The sequence below is a fragment of the Solanum lycopersicum genome, chromosome 3, assembly GCF_036512215.1.
Source record: "Solanum lycopersicum chromosome 3, SLM_r2.1".
In the NCBI taxonomy this organism is placed as follows: domain Eukaryota; kingdom Viridiplantae; phylum Streptophyta; class Magnoliopsida; order Solanales; family Solanaceae; genus Solanum; species Solanum lycopersicum.
Genome location: NC_090802.1, coordinates 3,313,306 through 3,334,551, shown reverse-complemented (window position 1 = coordinate 3,334,551; position 21,246 = coordinate 3,313,306). Strand labels below are relative to the sequence as shown.

The 21,246-nt window shown below is 32.2% G+C and overlaps 3 protein-coding genes and 1 long non-coding RNA gene across 7 annotated transcripts; 2 read left to right on the top strand and 2 right to left on the bottom strand.

Moving 5' to 3' along the window:
* Positions 1–132: 132 nt before the first annotated feature.
* Positions 133–2,479, bottom strand: LOC101266602 (uncharacterized). Its single transcript, NM_001347597.1, is given in 2 exon segments — positions 133–1,407; positions 2,303–2,479. A coding segment is annotated over 1 exon segment (642 nt). The 5' UTR covers positions 968–1,407; positions 2,303–2,479; the 3' UTR covers positions 133–325.
* A 3,090-nt stretch (positions 2,480–5,569) lies between these two features.
* LOC101259915 (uncharacterized) lies at positions 5,570–14,384 on the bottom strand. Of its 4 annotated transcripts, none has more exons than XM_010319205.4 (14): positions 14,011–14,384; positions 13,154–13,356; positions 12,999–13,069; positions 12,037–12,125; positions 11,824–11,874; positions 11,591–11,686; positions 11,409–11,485; positions 10,720–10,882; positions 9,475–9,549; positions 8,898–9,148; positions 8,752–8,821; positions 8,552–8,647; positions 8,139–8,217; positions 5,570–7,949 (listed from the first exon to the last, which is right to left on the bottom strand). In XM_010319205.4, the coding sequence occupies exons 1-14, from the start codon at positions 14,287–14,289 to the stop codon at positions 7,891–7,893; spliced, it is 1,659 nt and encodes a 552-aa protein (XP_010317507.2). In that variant the 5' UTR covers positions 14,290–14,384; the 3' UTR covers positions 5,570–7,890. The 4 variants fall into 4 exon arrangements, with proteins under 4 accessions (XP_010317507.2, XP_025886168.2, XP_069152276.1 ...); XM_026030383.2 differs by having other exon boundaries at positions 13,150–13,356; positions 14,011–14,370; XM_069296175.1 differs by lacking the exons at positions 5,570–7,949; positions 8,139–8,217 and having other exon boundaries at positions 8,265–8,647; positions 13,150–13,356; positions 14,011–14,370.
* On the top strand, positions 5,648–6,871 carry LOC101266303 (septum site-determining protein minD homolog, chloroplastic). Its single transcript, XM_010319206.4, has one exon. It carries the CDS (start codon positions 5,648–5,650, stop codon positions 6,641–6,643), a length of 996 nt encoding a protein of 331 aa, XP_010317508.1. The 3' UTR covers positions 6,644–6,871.
* On the top strand, positions 9,666–10,664 carry LOC138347792 (uncharacterized). The gene is made up of 2 exons (XR_011220333.1): positions 9,666–10,343; positions 10,521–10,664. It is a non-coding gene; the product is annotated as an uncharacterized lncRNA (long non-coding RNA).
* Positions 14,385–21,246: the final 6,862 nt, after the last annotated feature.

Below are 21,246 nucleotides of genomic sequence, written 5' to 3'. Positions count from 1 at the left end.
TTCTTCTTCTCGATAAAAATTTTTCCCAGCATATACATCAATCAAGAAATAAGCAGCAACCTGTTCAACGAGCTAATGTCAACACTTTCAAGCAAGATTTCGAGACCATAATAGTAAGAAAAATAAAAACCATCACCAGTACATTACTTAATATAAACGCCAGCGGTATGTCTTTTAAAAGACGAGCAAGAGCAAAACCTTACATGACGCAACACAAAGAGGCGGAGAGTTTCACCTTCAAATATATACAGGGGTAATTATTCAAACCCATAAAGGAAAAAAGAAAAATAGCAGTTCAGCACCGGCACAAACCCAAGACTTCCAATTAATTTACTCCCTCAACTTGATTGAAGACACAAGAGTCTACTGGAGCATCTTCAGCTATCTGAAGAGATGATAAAGACTGTGCTGCAATAAAACCAGGAGAAATTCTTGCAACCTCCCAGTTTCCCTCATCAAAGTATTGATGGTTAATATCATCCCTTACCCAAGTTTCAGATGAAACCATCCACTCGGAATTTCCCCACTCATTCGACATGCATCTGTACCCGCTTGCACCAGAAACCCAGTCTGCTCCTTCAACTGAATAGTATGTTGAAGAGTCTTGGCGCGGAAGCATGGGTCTTCCTCTGCCCACGAAGAAGTCAAAACTGCTGTTAAGATCCCACGTGTTCCATCCTTCTTCCTTCTTTAGGAGTAGCTTGCATGAATCATCTGTATCTTCGCCAAGTAAAACCTGAAGTGCAACTGCTTCAGCAATCGCGGCACCCTGTTCATCAAGCCTTTGTTGTTCTTCTTTCTTCTTCTGCTTCTTCTTTTCCAGTTCAGAACGGATGGCAGCTGAAGTGGCCAAGGCTTTCTCTAAGCGCCTCTTCTTTTTCTCAGCTTGTTTAATTCGATCCAACTCATCCTTAACTTGCTTCTTCTTCCCTTTTCTAACAGCAGGTGCCATCTTAGCACATTCCATTTTGACAACTAATTATGAATCAGTAACACTTGAACCTACCGAATTTTTCTTTGTTGTGGATATCTCTAAGACAAGATCATTCTCTCTATAACTAATTTATTATCTTTTCTTCTGTGCCCTGTTATTAATACTATTGCCAAAAAAACAAAACTATGCTATTCAATCTAAAGCTTTTGCTAAAGTTACACTTACACAAACTCGGGTCTAAAGGAATACCGGATTTTACGAACAATACAGTCCCAGACAGAAACAACAGGAGATTGAAGAAGAGAAGACTGGTAAGCACTCATAGGCCCGTCACTCACCATTCTTCCTAGTTTGCCACAAGCCTTGCATTTACCCATCTGACAACAACTAACAAACTACTAAGCCCTCTGAAAACCCAACAAAATGATGTCTATACTTGTCTGCTATGCAAACAACTCACATGGCCTTCCTCCCTGCAGAGTTTGCATCAAACTTTAGTATGCAAAATCCAGACATTAACTGAACAAATATTTTGGAAACACAATCAAGAGAGTTCCTAGACATATTTAGTTCACAACAAATATATATATATATACATATATAGAGAGATCACAATATATATACACACACAGCAAACTAGATGGTTGTAAAATCTACCCAACTTTTTGTGTACAGGATAATCCATAGTACTCATGCAGCTTATTAAAGAAACATAAAAATGAATCTATACCCATTATCATTGACAAATCTAGAAAAGGAAGTTTAAGAGACTTGAAAATCCCAATAGCAACACAGAAAAATCATCAGTGTCCTCAAGCATCCGTGAGAACACCAATAAAGTTTCACAACACAGAAATTGAATCCTATACATTCATGTTCTCAAATATGAAGTATCGATTAAGGCCTATTAAGAGACTGGTTAGTCATAAGAGTCATTTCTAAGTCTAATAGTCCTCTAGTAACGTAAATTCATTTGTTAATGAGTGAGTTAGCATACAATTCCTGTCATAGTGACTATGACACTAAAGAAAACCCTAATTTCACAAAATTGGGATCATATAAGATCCCTAAATCAGAAATTGACTTCATCAGATCAAAAGTTCAACCAAAAGCTACACAAATCAATAATTCCAATTAAATTCAGTTTATATCCAAATCACAATCCGTATATAAACTTCACTAATCCAATTCCGACCCACATACAAAAACCTCAACTTTCAACAAAATCAATCACTTCCGCACACAATTAACATCAGATCAAGAACACCCAGAATCCAAATCAGAAAGAAAAACAAAACCAACCCATAAAAATCAAATCTTTCAGATCTCAGTCAAACACAAAGCTCTAAATATCAAGAAAAAACAAACCTTCGAGAGAAAATGGCCACAGGAAAAACTCTCCCAGCGAAAGTCAACTAGCAATAAAAGAGTATAAAAGATCTATAGATCTAAATCGCAAAAGAGAACACAGAAAAATTGGTGTCCAAAGAAAATTTAGAGATAAAAAGAGAGAGAGAAGATAATATAATAACCAAACTGATCACATGAATTTGCCGGTTTGGAAGAGACGGGGATGTGTAGGAGAAGGAAGGGTAAAATCGTCAATTTGATTATCTAGTTGTGAGACACGTGGAAGTCTAGAACTTTGAGTGATGAAGGACACTTGGAATGAACGGTTCAGATTGTGTTGTAGTGGGGGAACCATGAAAATGGAGAAATTTGCGCCGCTTGATCTGAATGAATTTTGTTTTTCTATTAAAAGGAGTTTGCTTTTGCTTTTTCTTGTTGATAAATAAGGAGTTTGTTTTTGTTTTTGTTTTTGTTTTGAGAAAAAGAAAAAGAAAAAAGAGGAGGAAAATAGGGTTATTAGTTGGAGTAGATTAGGGAATCAAAGATTGTATGGTTAGAAGTGGATGGTTGGTTATAATTGGATGAGTTCATTCACTATGTCGTCACATGCTAAAAGCATGAAGCAAAGATGATAGGTTATGTGTTCTCATAATTTGGATAAAAATCGATTTAAAATAATTAAATAAATTAATTTTATTTGAATTGATTTGATTTTACATTTATATATACATAATATGGTTTTTGTATAAACAATTTTAATTGTCTTATATATATTTTCGTTGAACATTTGTTTATTACTTCCTCCGTTCATAATTGTTTGTCAGGTTAAGGTCATGCACTCCTCTCAAATAAAATTTAATACAAAGTATAATTTGACTAATATAACCCTACTATAGCAAGAATATCAAAAGTCTACAAACTTTTCAATTGAACAAAATGAAGTAATTATTAAGGGCGGAATTAGAAAAAAATGACTAATTATTTCTTAATTGGTTAAATTGACAATAATCTTGGATATCTATTTTCAGTATATCACTTTTTTACCCTTTCAAGTTAGTCCTTTATTAACAGTGAAGAAACTAAAATCAAAATAAAAGGAAAGCAAATAGATACATTACCTATATATATATATATATATATATATATATATATATATATATATATATATATATATGATGGATTATTATATATCATATACACAATATAGATACATTACCTATACAAATAGCCATTTTATTGAAGTTACAATTATCATATTTTTAAAGTAACAATAACCCTTTTTACTTTGTACTTCATTTAATTTTATATATAACCAAATTATGTTGACTCCTAAAACTTTAGAATAAAAGTTTAGGACCACTAGCTGAAGATGTTAGTGCTCACTTGGGCAATTGCATAAGCATTTGGACTTTTAGAACCTCTTTGGGTCGCTGGCTTCCAAAAGGATTATATGATAACTCAATTAAAATTGTAAATAATAAGAAGGGAAACTCTCGCATATATTCATTTAAAAATAGCTTAATTATGCTCTATGCTATAATTTGATAATTTTGATTCGTAGCTATATGTTATAGGGAGGAAAGTGACAAGCAAGATTGGGAAAGGAGGGAGAGGCGAGCGAGGACAGAGAATGGGAGAGAGATGAATCGTATATGTAATCGATTAGATAATCGTATATATGTAACTGGTATACATATGTAGTTTTATATCTAGTGAGCGATATTGGGAGAGGGAGGAGAGAGGCGAGCAAGAGAGGACAATTATTTGTATAATTCACATCTCGTTTGTATAATTCACAGGTATGTTTGTACAATTCACGTATTTTTATATAATTGAGTAATACAAGTATGAAATTATACAAATATATGAAACTCAAAATAAAGAATTGATACAAACATAAACATATGAACTGTAAACATTTATTCAAATTATCATACATAATCCAAAAACTACACAGTTATACAAACTTTAAAAAGTTATTGTAAAAAGATTGAATATATATGGTGATAAAACTGAAACCCAAGAAAATCATCGTCATATACAAATACAAACTATCGTATACAAATATAAATCAAATGAAAAATTGTTACTTACGAATTATACAAACACGATTAGTTATACAAACTCAAAATCAACCCAAATAATATGATTAATGTTAGTCGCAAGTGACAATTATAACAAAGTATAATTATGATAACTAATTAAGTAGTATAATTTTTTTTAACCGTATATTCATAATAAGAAAATTTAAAACAATTGGTTGGTTTGAACGGAACCCACATGGAACTAGGTAAGACTGAGTACAAATAGTTAAACAATGACAGAATGACTCGAGAGAATATTGTACTTGATTTTGTTTATCAGTTAAATCCTTTTACTTACCACTTTTTCAATTGAATCATTAGATTAGTTATAACACTATTTTAAACCTTTTTTTTTTACTTTGTCATCTTATATGATTTATTTAAAGGGCATATGATACATAAGTCTATTAGGTCATTCTACTTAGAAAAATTAAATGAGACACATAAAAATGTGTTGTTTCTAGGATAACACACACTAGCCAAACAAATAAATTCGAATAATTGCACGATACGACATTTTTAACTATCTATAACCTTTTATTTCCTACACCATCTTTATACTCTTAGGAGGTAAAGGGTAACACTCATAGCTATAGATACCAGTCAAAACCTACATCATTAACTTCCTCATTTTCACTCTTCTACATACACAAATGACTCATTCATATATGTCTTATCTAAAATAATAATAAACACAAATAACCACAAAAAGAAAAAGAGGAATTAAGAGCATTAGGATCTTGTATCAATCTATTCAATTTTGAAGTATATTGATTCAACTTATTGATAATTGTCAATTTAATCATTAAAATTTTTATTGGAAGTCATTTAGAAACAAATTGACAAACAAATAAATCATAAATTTGAATTGACATGTTATTTCTTGCTCAAAAGCAAAAATTGATACAAGGTAGCATGGTTGACACTCAACGGTTAAAGACAAACAGAAATTGAAGTATGAAATTTAACCCTGATTTCATACACCCAATGATATAAAGATAATTTATTATCAATTAACCGTTAAAAATCAAAAATTTAATATCAAAAAAATTAAAAACCGCCATCAAAACTAATAAATCAATAACATTTTTTTTTTTACTCTGGGTTATCAATTTCGATTCGGATTAAAACAATTTAACTCCTAGCTGCAAGAAAGATATCTTACCTTTTTCACTTCCAGAGCCGTCTTCTTCTCCTTTCTGCTAAGCGACATCGAAACATGTTCTTGTGAAATTTCCTCTCTTTCACTCAAATACAACTCTCGTTCTTCTACACAAAAATGTTATCTCTGCAGCCGCTCAACCCTAAACCTTCCTCTCTCTACTCTTCCACCTTTACCCCTCCCAATTCCTTGTCTCCCAAAACCCTAAAACCCATTCCGGCCTTCAGGCCTTCTAGAAACTTCTACCCTTCCATCCATTCTATGCTCCAGTACAACCGCAAGCCTCAACTCGCCGGAGATACGCCGAGAGTCGTCGTCATTACATCCGGCAAAGGCGGCGTCGGGAAGACCACTACCACCGCCAACATCGGTCTTTCATTAGCTAGGCTCGGCTTCTCTGTCGTCGCCATTGATTGCGATGTTGGTCTCCGCAACCTTGACCTCCTCCTGGGCTTAGAAAACCGGGTGAATTATACTGTTGTCGAGGTTCTCAACGGTGATTGCAGACTTGATCAGGCTCTTGTACGTGATAAGCGGTGGTCCAATTTCGAGCTGCTGTGTATTTCCAAGCCCAGATCCAAATTGCCGATAGGGTTTGGTGGGAAAGCTTTGGTTTGGCTTGTGGATGCCCTAAAAGCTCGTGATGAAGGTGGTCCGGATTTCATCATCATTGATTGTCCAGCCGGCATTGATGCTGGGTTCATCACGGCTATAACTCCGGCAAATGAGGCTGTACTAGTGACAACGCCAGATATTACCAGCTTAAGAGACGCTGATAGAGTGACAGGATTGTTAGAATGTGATGGAATTAGGGATATTAAGATGATTGTGAACAGGGTTCGGACTGATATGATAAAAGGGGAAGATATGATGTCTGTATTGGATGTGCAGGAAATGCTAGGGCTTCCATTGTTGGGGGTAATACCTGAGGATTCAGAAGTTATTAGAAGTACTAACAGAGGTTATCCCCTTGTGTTGAACAAGCCACCAGCTTTGGCAGGTCTGGCATTTGAGCAAGCAGCTTGGAGGTTGGTGGAGCAAGATAGTATGGAGACTGTAATGATGGAGGAGGAGCCAAAGAAACGTGGATTTTTCTCATTTTTTGGACGATAGCGTAATGATTCTCTTCTTAGTAGTGGCTTTGGTAAGCTTTCTGTAATTGTTTGATTGTGTTTTTTGGAAGGTACTGTTGACACAAGAAAACTGTGTATAGTAGAGAGTTAAACGCTTGCATTCTTCCTTTATTACTATTCAAGATTCTGTTTGTAGGATAGTTGAAGATTAGTGCAACTGTTTTGTTTTTGTTGGATTTGAGCTGAAAACTGTCATGTGCTTCTGTGATTTTTCCTCCTCTCTTCCAATCTAAATTTGAGTTACTTACTCTCACTTTCAGTCCACTCTGTGATCTCCACTCTGTAGCCTTACTTGCTTACTATGCATGTACTTAAATCAGTGCTCACAAATAGATTTTCTATAAGTTTCCCTCAGCAGTGGTAAATTTAGATATTTGTGGGTGTAAAATACCTGTATTAGTGAGAGAATTATGTAGTCTCTTTGCAGACAGCTCATTAGATGTTGATATGCACAGTGCCTCAATCGAAATGGAACCTGTTTGAACTACCATAAGCATTGAATAGAATTGATTACAGTGCACAACAATATTGTACAAGGCAAAAAGCCCCTGCTCTACAAAAAGAAGCCAATCATGTGATTGGTGATCATTTTTTTGCCAAGACAAATACTTCTATTAAAAATTTGGATCTCCTTAACCTAGCAATTAATCAACAGTAGAGGACCTACAACACTATGATTCTCTATAAAGGACGAGCTATCATCTGTAGTCATAAATGCACCAACAAGAAACTAGAAATTAGGGGATATACTTTGAGTGTGAATAGCCATCCTCTAAACATTCGAAAGTTCTCTTATATCCTTCACAAGATCCACATGATTGCAGTCCATAAAGGGAGGAACTGTACTGCTACCAATATGCATAGTCAAGAATCAAGATGATCAGTGATGCTGGGAGGTGAACTGATAGGGATCAAGAAATACTATTGGGGTGCAACTCAGTACTTTCTTTCTCCATGCCTTCTGCATCATTGACCAGGTCTGTTCCCAGAGTGGTGAATTTGCTGCAGTAGAGAAAGCAATCAATGGATGCAAACATCTCAAGCAGTTGAACATTATGATCTTCATATCTGCATGACGAGATCATCTATCATGAGGTCAGGCTTGCCGCCATATATTTAGTGCAGATGAATGCGCACAATTCTAGGAACCTTCGCTTCAAATTTAGCCAATTATATGTAAAGGCTATTAACATCTTGAGTTTGCTGCCAGTCTCGTGATGCAGTATATTATAGTAATCTGTGCTGCAATTCAATTAGTAGTTTACGACCCACTGAAGTTATGTCTCCTGAAAAAAAAGATGTCCAATTCAAATCTCATAAATAAGGAGCGTAAAATTTGTGTACTTTTTTTACAATTACTATTACTGTCTTTGTTTTCATGTTTCCCTTTTGGTCGATCTAGTGAAGAATGATCTCCTTAGACAATGGACTAATGTTATACAAGGGTTTCCAGTCATGGAAATCAGAATGTTCACCTGCTCCTAGGGTCATGATGACAGTTTCATGATCGGGATCCTTGGATATCTGAACAACCAGCATTTCCAACACCTGTATCTGTTTAGTCAAACACCGTTAAGAGATGGGGTTTAACCAAGATGAAACACAAGTTGACTTGTGCAGTACTATAATTGATGTGGTATACTTAGAACAACGACGATAGATATACAGTTAATTAGAGAAAGAGAAGTTCCTCTGTTTCACACCAACGCATTTCACAAAGAGAAATTCTTTTATTCATTAGAGACCTAAGAATAGGAACTCCGTATTTTGTGAAATTAGACTTGATTATTTTTATGTTCAAAACATTTGCCACTACAAGGACATCAGAGCAAAATTTCAGGCAACTCCAACATCTACAACTGTGAGGAAGTTTTCTGTTCCGGCATACCAGGGAAGGGACAAACTCAGATGGTGGGCCAACTATAGATGCTGCAAGATCGCGTCCATTGATCTTCCACAGATTTGTTTCTCTGGCTTCATAAATCTTGCAGCAGAAACAAATTACATCTCCTTAGCCAAGACAGAAAAGGGGGACAAATATATTAACTTAAGCAGTTTTAACATCGGAATTCAAAAATGGGGCTAAACCTCTGTTATCACAACCCTGTCCGCATTAGTGAATGCAATAGCAAAGTCGTCTTTCAATGCTGCTAAACGACTGCAAATTATGAAAAATTCAAGCATTGTGCAATCAATGTAATTGTAATTTGGAAGGAGAATACTCTTGCAAATACCTGCATGTATGAGGCTGAAATATTACTACAAGTTCTTGAAATGGAAACCTCTGGCGTGCTGCTTGAAGAGTAGCTTGAATCTCGGTGGGATGATGAGCATAGTCATCATATATATGGCACCCACGGACTGTACCTATCCTCTCAAAACGTCTAGAAACACCTTCAAAATTTTGCAAGCGTAATTTCAAAGAAGCAATGGAACTGAGAAAGTTTTTCTCATCCGTAGAAAGAGCATTGATTGTTGCAATGACCTGCCGGTTGGAATATCCAAAGCAACAGAACTCAACAAAATATGTCTTTACTAGCAGTGGGGAAATGAAACAACTTAGCAAGCTGAACCGTGTTTTCTTCAATTACAGATGTCTAAACTATGATATAATCACGAGCAGCCAATAAAATAATTTTCCAGTTTTGGCCCCGTTGATGTATGAACAAGTTTAGATTGATTAACTAATACTGACATTTTTTTTTAGCCAATAATATTTGAGTAAAGATCATATAAGAAGAAAATAGTTCTGCAACTTAAACGTCTACTTACACTGATAAAACAAAAAATAACTTCTGAATGTTTACTTACTGCTAATGAATTAAGAACATTGTGGACTCCAGGCATTTGTAGGCTGATGTCTGCAATATGATGTCCCTTGTGAAGCTGGAATGAGGAAATAATATCTTTAGACTACATACATGCACGGGAATAATAGGTATTCAATACGCCACTTGCTTCAAATAATTCAGAGAGCAGGTATAAATAGAAAACAGCAAAAAATTACTGTACATGGATGGCACTATATTTTTGCATTTTTTCTGCAAGAATACTGTGCAGTTCTCACCATACAGAACTTGTAAAGCTTCAAATTCGTTAACAGAAATAAAAAGTTGGACTTGACAATTTTGCTATAAAACAGAGTTTCTTCACAAGACCTAGAACCTATTTGTTGGTCCATGTCAATATATATTCTTTAATCCACAAGCAAATTCGGGTCCTCCAAAATCAAATAAAGAATGTATAATAACTCAATTGAAGTGACACTGTAACCGTGCTGCATATTTCAAGAGATGGAATAAGGTCAAGCACTCATATTAGGTCACGTGAAGATTCAGAATCAAAAAAGAATATCAGAACCTGGTCTACTTCATATTCATTTGATCTAATGTTTGTTTTTTGTTCGTTCTAGTTATCTGATCCCTACTCCAAATAAAAACTGACTAAAACTTCAAATAAAAAGTCCAAGTTAACAACTGAATGTACAGTGTGTTTTTCAAATTTCAGAGTGCATTTGGTAATGACAGAAAGCATGATTTATTTTCTGGTGTTTGGTATTTGGTTGGAAATTCGAACAGTTGACTCTTTGATCCTATTTCCAAGTACCCCAAATCGTATTTGGTTATTTTGGGGATGGAGGGAGCAAGAAAGGAGCTTACTTCCCAAATGTTCACGTTATTGTGAGTTGTTGCATTCTTTTTAATAGTCTTTGAAAGAAACAGAACTAAGAAATTGTTTTGAATTGAACTTTGGAGAAAGATTTGTCGAGGAAGACTTAATTTATGATATCCATCTTACGTAGAGTTCTATTAAGTTGCTCTAACACTTTCTTGACAAGTGAATTTATGATCATGCAGCCTAGAGTAGCCAACTGAAGTACAAAGCACGTGCAGAATTAGCAAAGCATTTTCACTTCCTTAGGAATAAGCTATGTACAAGTTCCCGGAATGTTATTTTCAGATAATATTTCTAAGAAACTAATGGACTTATTACAGTTTTACATAGACTAGTAGATTTCATCTAGAGCTATATATTTCAAAGAACAAATGTACTTACCAGCTGATAGTCACTACCCCCACAAGAGTTTGGGGATATTGATAAGGCATGCCAATCGTTACAACTAGAAATTCCGTAAGTTGAAATCTGGAATGCATCATTGTGAAGAACTGGAAGAGCAGAGCCTGAGCCCGTTTTGTTGACCAAAGAACATGCAACAGGACTGTAAATCCAATCAGAAAATCATTGTTGGTAACTACATTAGCCATGAAAAATTGATATTTCCTTTTGTTAGCCTCAGAATGAAATCAATTTATGTGATCTATAACTAAAGATACACAAGCCACCAAATGATAGTTTGTAAAACATAAATGAGACCTTCTGTAATAGAATGATCAAGGTATCAGGTTATGGATTAATGTTCCATATCCTCATATATGCAGCATCAACAGGTTGGTTTAGACATGATTTTATAGGAACTGTAGTCTGTGAACTCTGCATAATATATGGATAATATCTTCAGAGTACTGTTCTAAAGGACAATGACCAACAAAGTAGCATCAGGCGTATATTTTCTGCTGTAAAACGAATATCGCATAGTTGATTGTTCTCCTTCAGAAGATGTTTCCTATGAAAAATGAGATTTCTTTTTGGTGTGAAATCTTCAACAAGTGTCCATTTGAGTAAGAAAATTTGATGCTCAATCCATGAAATGTATCAACCTTGTAAGAGAAGTTATCAATATATACCTATCACCGCATAAAATTAAATGTCCTCCAACCCTTATCTGCCCTATGAACTTCCTGAAAATAGTTTTAACTGCTTCCTGAGATGACAAAGAAACAATCTGATGATAATCTGGTCATTTCCAGAGACCAAAAAAATCAAATTTAGCATACATGGCAGACACTACAAGCAGTGAATCACCAACCTCGTCTTGAAACATATCTACATGTTCCCAATCTACATTTGTTACCACAGCTATTTGAGGTGTTACTCCAAGGAAGCAAGAGTCATATTCATCAGCCTACAATAGAAAGTACATAGATTAGACTCACAGGAATAACAATCATAATAGTTTTCTATCTCTTAAAATTTTACAAAGAAAAACTAACTCATGCAGACAACTAGATACAAGAAAAGAGGTGTGAATGGATTGGATACCTCCAGTACAAAGTTGCAACCAGTCCCAAAGATGATGTTTCTTTCAGCCAGCTGCAGAAGGAAATTACATCAAAAGTAAGTTTGAAAATACCCACAGTAGGATTCAAATGCTCTAATGTGAACAAAAATCAACTTATCAACCTGCAAGCCCTGTTGACAAACTCACAATGAGCACATCAAGAGAAACTCCATAAAGATGCAGAGTGAACCTACCTGTGGTACCCGAGCCCCAATTACAGCTGTAAGATCATCCCCCATTGCATCTAATACATAAGCAAGCATACTAGCGGTGGTAGTCTTCCCTGCATTGGTGAGTAAATCAAAAGAAAGCACGAAAAGTGAAACTTTGGTGTTAAAAAAGGCTGAAACAAGAGTGGATCAAATTACCAGACTAAATAATAGACAATAGCCAAAGACCTTCCAGAATCAGTCTCCACTGATAGATATCACAGAGTTCAAAGCCAAACATCTTATCAGGCCTTAAAGGTCTACTCATGCACTCATAACATGAATTTTACCTATTAATTTGCTAATAACATAATAGTTCATTAGCAACATTGTTATTTGCTTATGGGAAACCTGAAACTCTCTTCTCCAAAATGTTGCCTAAATCTCGTTTTTTCTCTTTCTCAGAATAACCCCTTCAGTCAATGGTGTTGTTCTTCTCTCTTTTGAATACTCTATGCGCACAAAAACCAGAGCAGATACACATTCTGCCAAGAAGTGTTTCCATGGATCAAATTGCTACGATAATAAAGCAGAGGAGTACCAAGGTTTTGCCAGAGCTGACTAACACAAGCGGAAATGCAAAATGGTTTACGCTATAAGCAAGATAGTGAAGTTCCTCGTATTTCAGATTCCTTGGGAACATGATATTACATCATGATTCGAGTCAAGATCTCATAAAATGTTCAGTTCTGTACATAATTACGTTGATATTGAACACAAGTACAATTCCACATGAGTTTACAACAGATTCACCCAAGAGAAGTCGGCTAACACAAATGCTTACACCTCAGGGAACTTTCTTCATATTTCAGACTTCCGTGTAAATACAAGCAAATATTGAGTCTAGTCAAAAATCATAACATTGTCCATATTTAGCAAAGCTTGGTATCAAATAGATTTGTCACATATTGACAATAACCCCGTAAACACAAAAGAAGTAAGATTACCATGGCTCCCACTGACAGCAATGAGGTTGTAACCTTTGGTGATCCTACCCAACCAAGCTCCTCGCTTGTACCTACACGAACAGAATCACTATCTGAGTCCAAGTCTAACTTCGGTAACAGAAGTTCAATCACAAAGTTAAGATTAACATACTCACACAGGTATTCCAACAGACTCGGCATGTAAAATCTCCACATTGCCCCCACGAATCGCACTTGACACAATAAGGGCATCAGGCACCAACCCATTATTCTTTCTCAAGTTAAGCTCAGAATGGCCTATATACACTCGGGCACCTGCTTCTCGCAATGCGTCCATGGCATCGCTCCACATCATATCAGAACCACTGACCTCATAACCCTAGAGTATTTCCAAATTTAATTCAATTTAATACGGGAAATAAACATTTCAAACTAACTACCAGCACACTAGTTCAATTGTCCAAATAATAATGCATCGTTTGATTCATGTGTTAGCATGCAAAGGCTATGAATTATGATACATAATATTGCTATGTGCTTAATAATGTAGGAGATATGCAATTGTTATTCGATGGATAATTATACAAGCTTGGATAATTTAATACCAAATGTTGCATGTAGAATTATATTGCAAATAGAAGGTAGTAATCTTATGCATAAAAACGGCATTTTTTTGCTGAGCTTTATGTTGGAAATCAGATGTAGTATTCCATTATGAGCATTTAGACTGTTTCTCTTTCTGTGGCTAACAAAATCATCCTTAGAATTAAGAGAGGTATCACGAGCTATTTTATGAAAGTGAAAAGGTTATTTCATACATCCTAAAAAACATAACAGGGTTTTGGAGTTCCATAGTCAAATTATTCAATTCAAACATGATATATAATCACTGGCAAATAAAATTAACATTTCTGAAACTCCAGACAAGCAACATCATAATCACAACTTTATAGTTACAGAAATTTATAGCAAAAAGAAGTTAGCCACCAAATATACATAGTGTGTGAGTCAGTGAATGACAGAGAATATATACTTGTTTGAGAGCAAGCATGGCGAGAGCGGACAAACCGCAACCTCCGACGCCGACAAAGTGAATCCATTCCTTCCCTCTGCGCTCTCTTGCACCGATGACTTCTGCATTGTCGCAATCCGTAGTCACTGGGGGTAATTTCAAAGAAGGGGAAGTTGTTCGAACGTATTTTAATTTGCTACTGTGAACTATTTGACGGCGATTTGTGAGAGTAATTGCTTGAGAATAACTGGAATTTTTTTCTAGGTAATTCGCCGGCGACATTATTGCCGATAGTTCCATTTTTCGAGGTGGGGACGTCGGGGCTCAAAGCAAAGTCACTCTTATGTCGTGTTTACTGTTAGGGAGCATTCAAAATTCGTCAGAGAAAAAGTGAAGAAAATTAAATTATACAAAGGGAAATTAGGTCCTTATATCCTTGTTAATTTACTTTGTTAGCCTTGTAATATTCCACCAAAGACATCTCCAACTCGCACCAAATTTTACGTCAAATTTAACGCGTAAATAAATAGTGTTATACCAAATTTGTTAATTACACTAAATTACTTTTTAAATTTTTATTTTAATTTATTATACAAGCTTTTAATTACACATTATATAAATAGTACGTTTTAATTAAATTTCTTATATATTTAATTAATTCTATGTAATATTTTCATAATATTAATTTTAGATATAATAGTTACCTTTTTTATTAATTAATTTTTTTATATATAATTTTTTTTATGTATAATTTTTTTTTAAAATTAAATTTATGTTAATTTTACTATATTATAATATAAATCATAATTGAGTATAAAATGAAATAATGTGAATTATAGATAGTAAATGTTTAGAAATGATTTGTTTCGTCTAAGAAAATATCAATGAAATAAGAAATAATAATATAATAATGAAGAGAGCGAGAAATATTTCTTTTTGGTGTAAAATTTGATGTGGTGGGTTAGAGTTGATTACACCAAAAATAGTGTTGACACCAAATTTAGTGTAAAATTTGATGATTTGGGTTGGAGATGTCCATATCGTGTGGTAGAGTGTATTAGGAAAAATAATGCATACATTAATCTTGTGTATTACTAATATCTTGTTTGGTACTCTTTTTCAACTTACATTATTTATACACTCTATTGTGTAAGGTGTGTATTGTTAACGCCATGTATGGATTTTTAGCTACTAGCAATGCAATGGTTTTAATGCATGCATTAGCATGATTAAAGATCCAATTGCCCCTCAAAATCTTTTTTACATCTTTTCTACCATAATAGTGTAGGGTATCTTTGTAGATTAATTTTTTATGCACTGCATGTTATCTTTTTATGCATCAAAAGAAACAATGCATAAAAATAACGTTTAAGTCATCTACGGCCTTTTAAAGTTGTCCGCATAATTTACTTAGGCACCTGAATTAAGACATCTATCTATTTAACACTTCTACCCTTTCGAATTTGAACTATTTAAATATTTTATGACAATAAACTAAAAATATAAAATGTGTGAAATACACGCACGATGACATAGACATTTCAATAACACGGCAACCCACCATGTTATATTGTTTTTAAACATTTTTTATACTTCTACTATAGACATCTATCTATTTATTATACTTCTACTATAAACACCTGAATTAAGACATCTATCTATTTTTTATACTTCTACTATAGACACCTGAATTAAGACATCTATCTATTTAACACTTCTATCCTTTCGAATTTGAACTATTTAAATATTTTATGACAATAAACTAAAAATATAAAATGTGTGAAATACACGCACGATGACATAGACATTTCAATAACACGGCAACCCACCATGTTATATTGTTTTTAAACATTTTTTATACTTCTACTATAGAGGATCAAAAGAAAAGGCAAAAGGATTAAAAATTTTATGACTATTTTTGATGGCTTAGGAACGAACGAGCCATCAAGTTTTCTAACACGTTAATTCTTCGATCTCTTAAATAATCAAAATAAATTGTACCTTTCTTCTTCTTTCCCATTTTTGGTAAAATAAAGACGAATTCGGTCTAAAAATTAATAAGTTCTTATCAATATTGTTAGAAAAAGTGAAGTTACATCGAATATTTTTGTCTGATTCATAACTGATTTTTTTTTTTAATAAAAGAACATCTTACATTTACATAAAATATATATTGATTTTAAAGAAACAAATTTCAAACTTTAATCCTTTACAAATTAAAATGATAAAAATGACCGTTATAAAAGACAGTAATAGCGATGGACTGATAACATGAAGGACAATGGAGCAAACTAGTGTGATGAAGAACAGATGGAAAAGAGGTAAGGAAGAAGAAAGCTAATGAAATACTTTCACACAAATATCGAGTTAATACCTCAGATGGTCACTCAACTATGCACTCTTCTCTCAGAAAGTCACTCAACTTTGAATTTTAAGTCAAAAGTCACTCAACTATCCACTCTTTCCTCAGAAAATCACTCAATCTATTAAATTATTTTTTAATTAAAATTTATTGATATTAATTATTTATATAACAAACAAAAAAAAATTTAAAATAAAAATACCATTTAAATCATTTAGTAATCCACCCACCTAACCCGACCCATTAAAAAATATGATATGACCCATTTTATTTTATCTTTAATCCTAAATTAATCCCTCTCTTTAAACCTTGAATTAGGATTAAAGATAAAATAAAATGGGTCATATCATGTTTTTTTAATGGATTGGTTACGTGGGTGGATCACTAAATGGTTTAAATGGTATTTTTATTTTTAAAAATTTTTGATTTGTTATATAAATAATTAATATCAACAAATTTTAGTTAAAAAAACAATTTAATAGATTGAGTGACTTTCTGAGGAAAGAATGGATAGTTGAGTGACTTTTGAGTTAAAATTCAAAGTTGAGTGACTTTCTGAGAAAGAAGTGCATAGTTGAGTGACTTTTGAGTGAAAATTGAAAGTTGAGTGACTTTTTGAGAGAAGAGTGCATAGTTGAGTGACCATCTGAGGTATTCAAATACGTACAGGTTTTAGTTAAGGTGTCTAAATGAATTATGCAGACAACTTTAAGGGACCGTAAATGACTTAACCCTAAAAATAATCTATGTATAACTAATGCAAACATAACTAATACATGCATTACTAATGTAAGCATTACTAATACACTCTATTTACCATTATTCTTATACGCTCTACCAAACGACCAACCTTTACTCACTATATAACTTTTTCCATCATAACTTATCATGACATTACTTTTTATACTATAACTAATTTCGACATGACTAATATTTAAGCCAAACGAGCCATAATTAAAAAATATGGGTGATCTTGGAAAAATTATTAAATGAAGCTTATGACTTATGAGAATAATGATGTGTTAGTTTTAAGAGGGATAATTTAGGTATTGCACATACTAATATTAGAGCCTTAATGCTAAATAGGTACAAATTTTTTGTAACATTATTTGTTAAAGCTCTTTTTTTCTTTCTTTCGTGATTATGCGATTAAAAATAAAAATAACCCAAAAATTATGAATGAATGACTCAATATTAATATATTTATGACGTGAATTCTACATTATACTAATTTTAATAGAATAACTTTAGACAACATTGATCCACGATTTAGAAAAAACAATATAAAAGAAGAAATATCATAACATCTATAGGTATAAATTGTTTTGGGGTACGTTTACCAATTTTAGCATCTTTTTATCTGATTGAAAATGGGGTCACTAATAATGCAGTATCTGCAATTTTTATATTTATTTTTTGTTGTTGTCTACTAATAGGGAAAAGGGTTTTCAGCCAAAGACTAAAGTAATTTCTAAATTTGCAAAATCTACGTGTTTAAAAAGGAAGTTAAATTATTGAGAATTTATTAGCAATTAATTTATTCAAAAAAATTACTTAAATTTACTTCTTACTAAAATAAATTATTTTTCTATTTATTTATTAGTTCAATTTACCTTACATTTTAAAATCCAACTCAATCAGTTCATTTGACTCATATCTGTTACTCAACATATTATAATGGAAACCAAACCAATTACGAAAGAAGTTCTATCCAAAATAAAAAAGGAGTATTCTAACATATCAACTAAAAAACAACGAAAACTTATAGATTATGACAAATATTAATATACATTTAAAATAAATAGCTATAATTTTTTTAATATTATATGAATACAAATACACAATAAATAACAAAGTTGATCATATACAGGAGTTGTAATTTTTAATAAATAATTACTGATTTTAGCAATATTTTTCATTTACTATCATTTATAAAAACACTATGTTAAATCTGTTATATGTATTAAAAGTAAATTATGTATTCAGTGTATATGTATTATAGCCATTTTTAAAAAAAATATATTATGCTTGTTTGGTAACAAATTGACACATCATATTAAAAGTGTATTAAATCTATTATCCATCAATAAAAATTGTCTTATATGTGAATAATTAATTATTCTTTGCAATATGTATTAAAAGTGTATTATACATGTATTAAAAGTGATTAAGTGAAATAAAATATTAATTACCATAATTGATAAATATTTTTTAATTATAATATATTTATGTAAATTTTTCAACAAATAATCAGGAAAGATATGAAATATTCTCGCAGTTTTTTTATATGTCATCCATTTTTATAAATAGTTGGATCAGATTTATCATTTTCATAAAATTAATGCATAAAGTACTATATTCTTCCTATTTATACTTTTGATAGATTAGTTAAATAGTCTTAAACATTTATGCTTTGATCAAACTAGCAAAACTAATAAGTAATTAATATTGATTGGAGTACTTCGCACATTGATTAATTACTCTCTCCATTCACTATTCTATAAAAATTGATTTTGTAAATAAACTCTAAAATTTTAAATAGTCATCCAAATGCATTTTAATTTTTGAAATCTAACATATTCATCATTTATTAAAAAGTTGACTTAAAAAAACATTTAATAAAGATATAAGGGCAAAATTATTTAATTTCTTGATGCAAGTGCAATTTAAAAAGACGACATATAAAAAAGAATGAAGAGAATATTAAATAAGAAAGTTATCTATTAATTGATTTTGTTCTCATTTTTATAAAGATTATATTTGTATCCATCTATATTTTTATCAATTTTATAGGGTTTCCATTGAAAAATTGTTTTGTTTTCCCCATTATAATAGCTATAGTTATAAAAAATTTACGCGGTTAAGCAAATATATATTAGTTAATTCTTCCATTCATTTTTATTTGTCATGTTGTATCTTTTTGACTAATTTTCAAAGTTAAATTAGATTACATTAATTTGATATTTTTTAAACAAAAGATTTAGATATTCAAAAATCATATGAAAAGTACTATAAATTGCAATTTTTTGCATATCAATATGATGAAGTAATAAATCTTAAAATATTAGTCAAAATTCTTATAGTTTGACTTTAAAAATAGAAGTCATGACAAACAGTAGCGGACGGAGAGACTAATTAGCTAACATATTTACAAGTTGTATTAATTACAATTTAGAACTTACTTCTAGCTATAATTACATTTTCTCTCGCGCCTCTCTCCCTTCTCTCTGGAATCTCGCTCGCCATTTTCCTTTTTTTTTGTCCAGTCATCTCTCCCTTGCCTCTCTCCTCTCCCTGCCTTGTCTCTCTCTCGCCTCTCTTCTGCCAGTCTCTCTCTTAATTTATACAAACACAAATGTATAGTCTGTGTTTGTGTTTGTATAAAGCGAGAGAGCGGGATATACAAATACCAATGCATATCTCTCCGCTCTATACACTTGATACAAATCTTCCTATGTCAGCTTTCTTTTGCGTTTCTCTCTTTCTCTCTCGCGCGCTTTATTCCCTCGCTTATACAAATACAAATGTACAATTTGTATTTTTATTAGTATAAAGCGAGAGAGACAGGATATACAAATAAAATACATATCTCTTAGCCTTAACACTTATAATGATACAAATATAAATCTATTCCTGTCCATAATTCTTTCGCCTCTCTCTCTTTCTTGCTTTATATAAACACAAATTATACATTGTATAATGCGAGAGAAATTTTTAACTCCATTCAATTGTATATGAATTCAAATTTTTATGCAGGTATACAAATACAGTATATATATATATATATATATATATATATATATATATATATATATATACACGCACAATATTTACATATATACGATAATCTAACAGATATACATATATATACATTGACTCTTTGCCTTCTCTCACTTGCCTCTCTTCTCTTTCTCTCAATCTTGCTCGTTACCCTCCTTCCTATAACATATAGATTTGAATTGTATTTAACAAACTATAATCATGAAGGATAATTAAACTATTTTTAAACGGTTACATATCAAAATTTCAAAAATAAATAGAATGATAGTTTGGTGATAAGATGACAGAGCAACGTTAATTGGTGGAGGATGTAACAAAGTGACGTTTATCTGTTAGTTCATGATGGAGGGATAATACATAAAGTATTACTCTAAATATATATAATTATTTAAACAATCAGTTAGTTAACACTGTTATTACATAACCACCTGGCATTTTATAAGCCGACCTTTGTTTTTTACGATAAGATTTGATGGTCAACTCACTAAAATAATGATATTGTCTAGAGCATAATTATTGACTGTTTTTCCCCCACTTTATTCCCACTAGATTCATAGCAATAATGTGTTTATTTAAGTTATTAAGGTCAAAGTAGCTTAAAAGATAAAACGTATAGTCTTTCAACCAGTAGCAAAATAACATTATCCGATAATATATATAAATTTTTCTTTTTAATGATAAAGTTAAAAATAAACTATTATTACTGTCAAGTCCATTACTAAGCCCCTAAGCCCTAGTCATCGATCAATTGATTCGTTGAGAATCTATAATCATATTTAAAAGGAGAATATAAAGAACAAAATCAATAATTTGATTTAAAATCGATATTACCGTTAATAGTTTGATTCAAAATATATTAATTACATCATGTGTTTTTTGTGAAACTATAAAAATTTATCGATCACTAATATTTGTTGTTTACTATTTTTCTTTGTGTTATACTATTGGACCTAACAACGCTGAATGTTGTCACTGTTGGTAACAAAGATATATATGTTCCTTTGGTTGATTGGTTTTGGTGGACAACTCAATCAATAATGGAATTACACTCTTGGCTCAATTTAAAATAATATTAAAGCAGTATACTAGACTAGTAAAGGAATTAACTTTTTTTT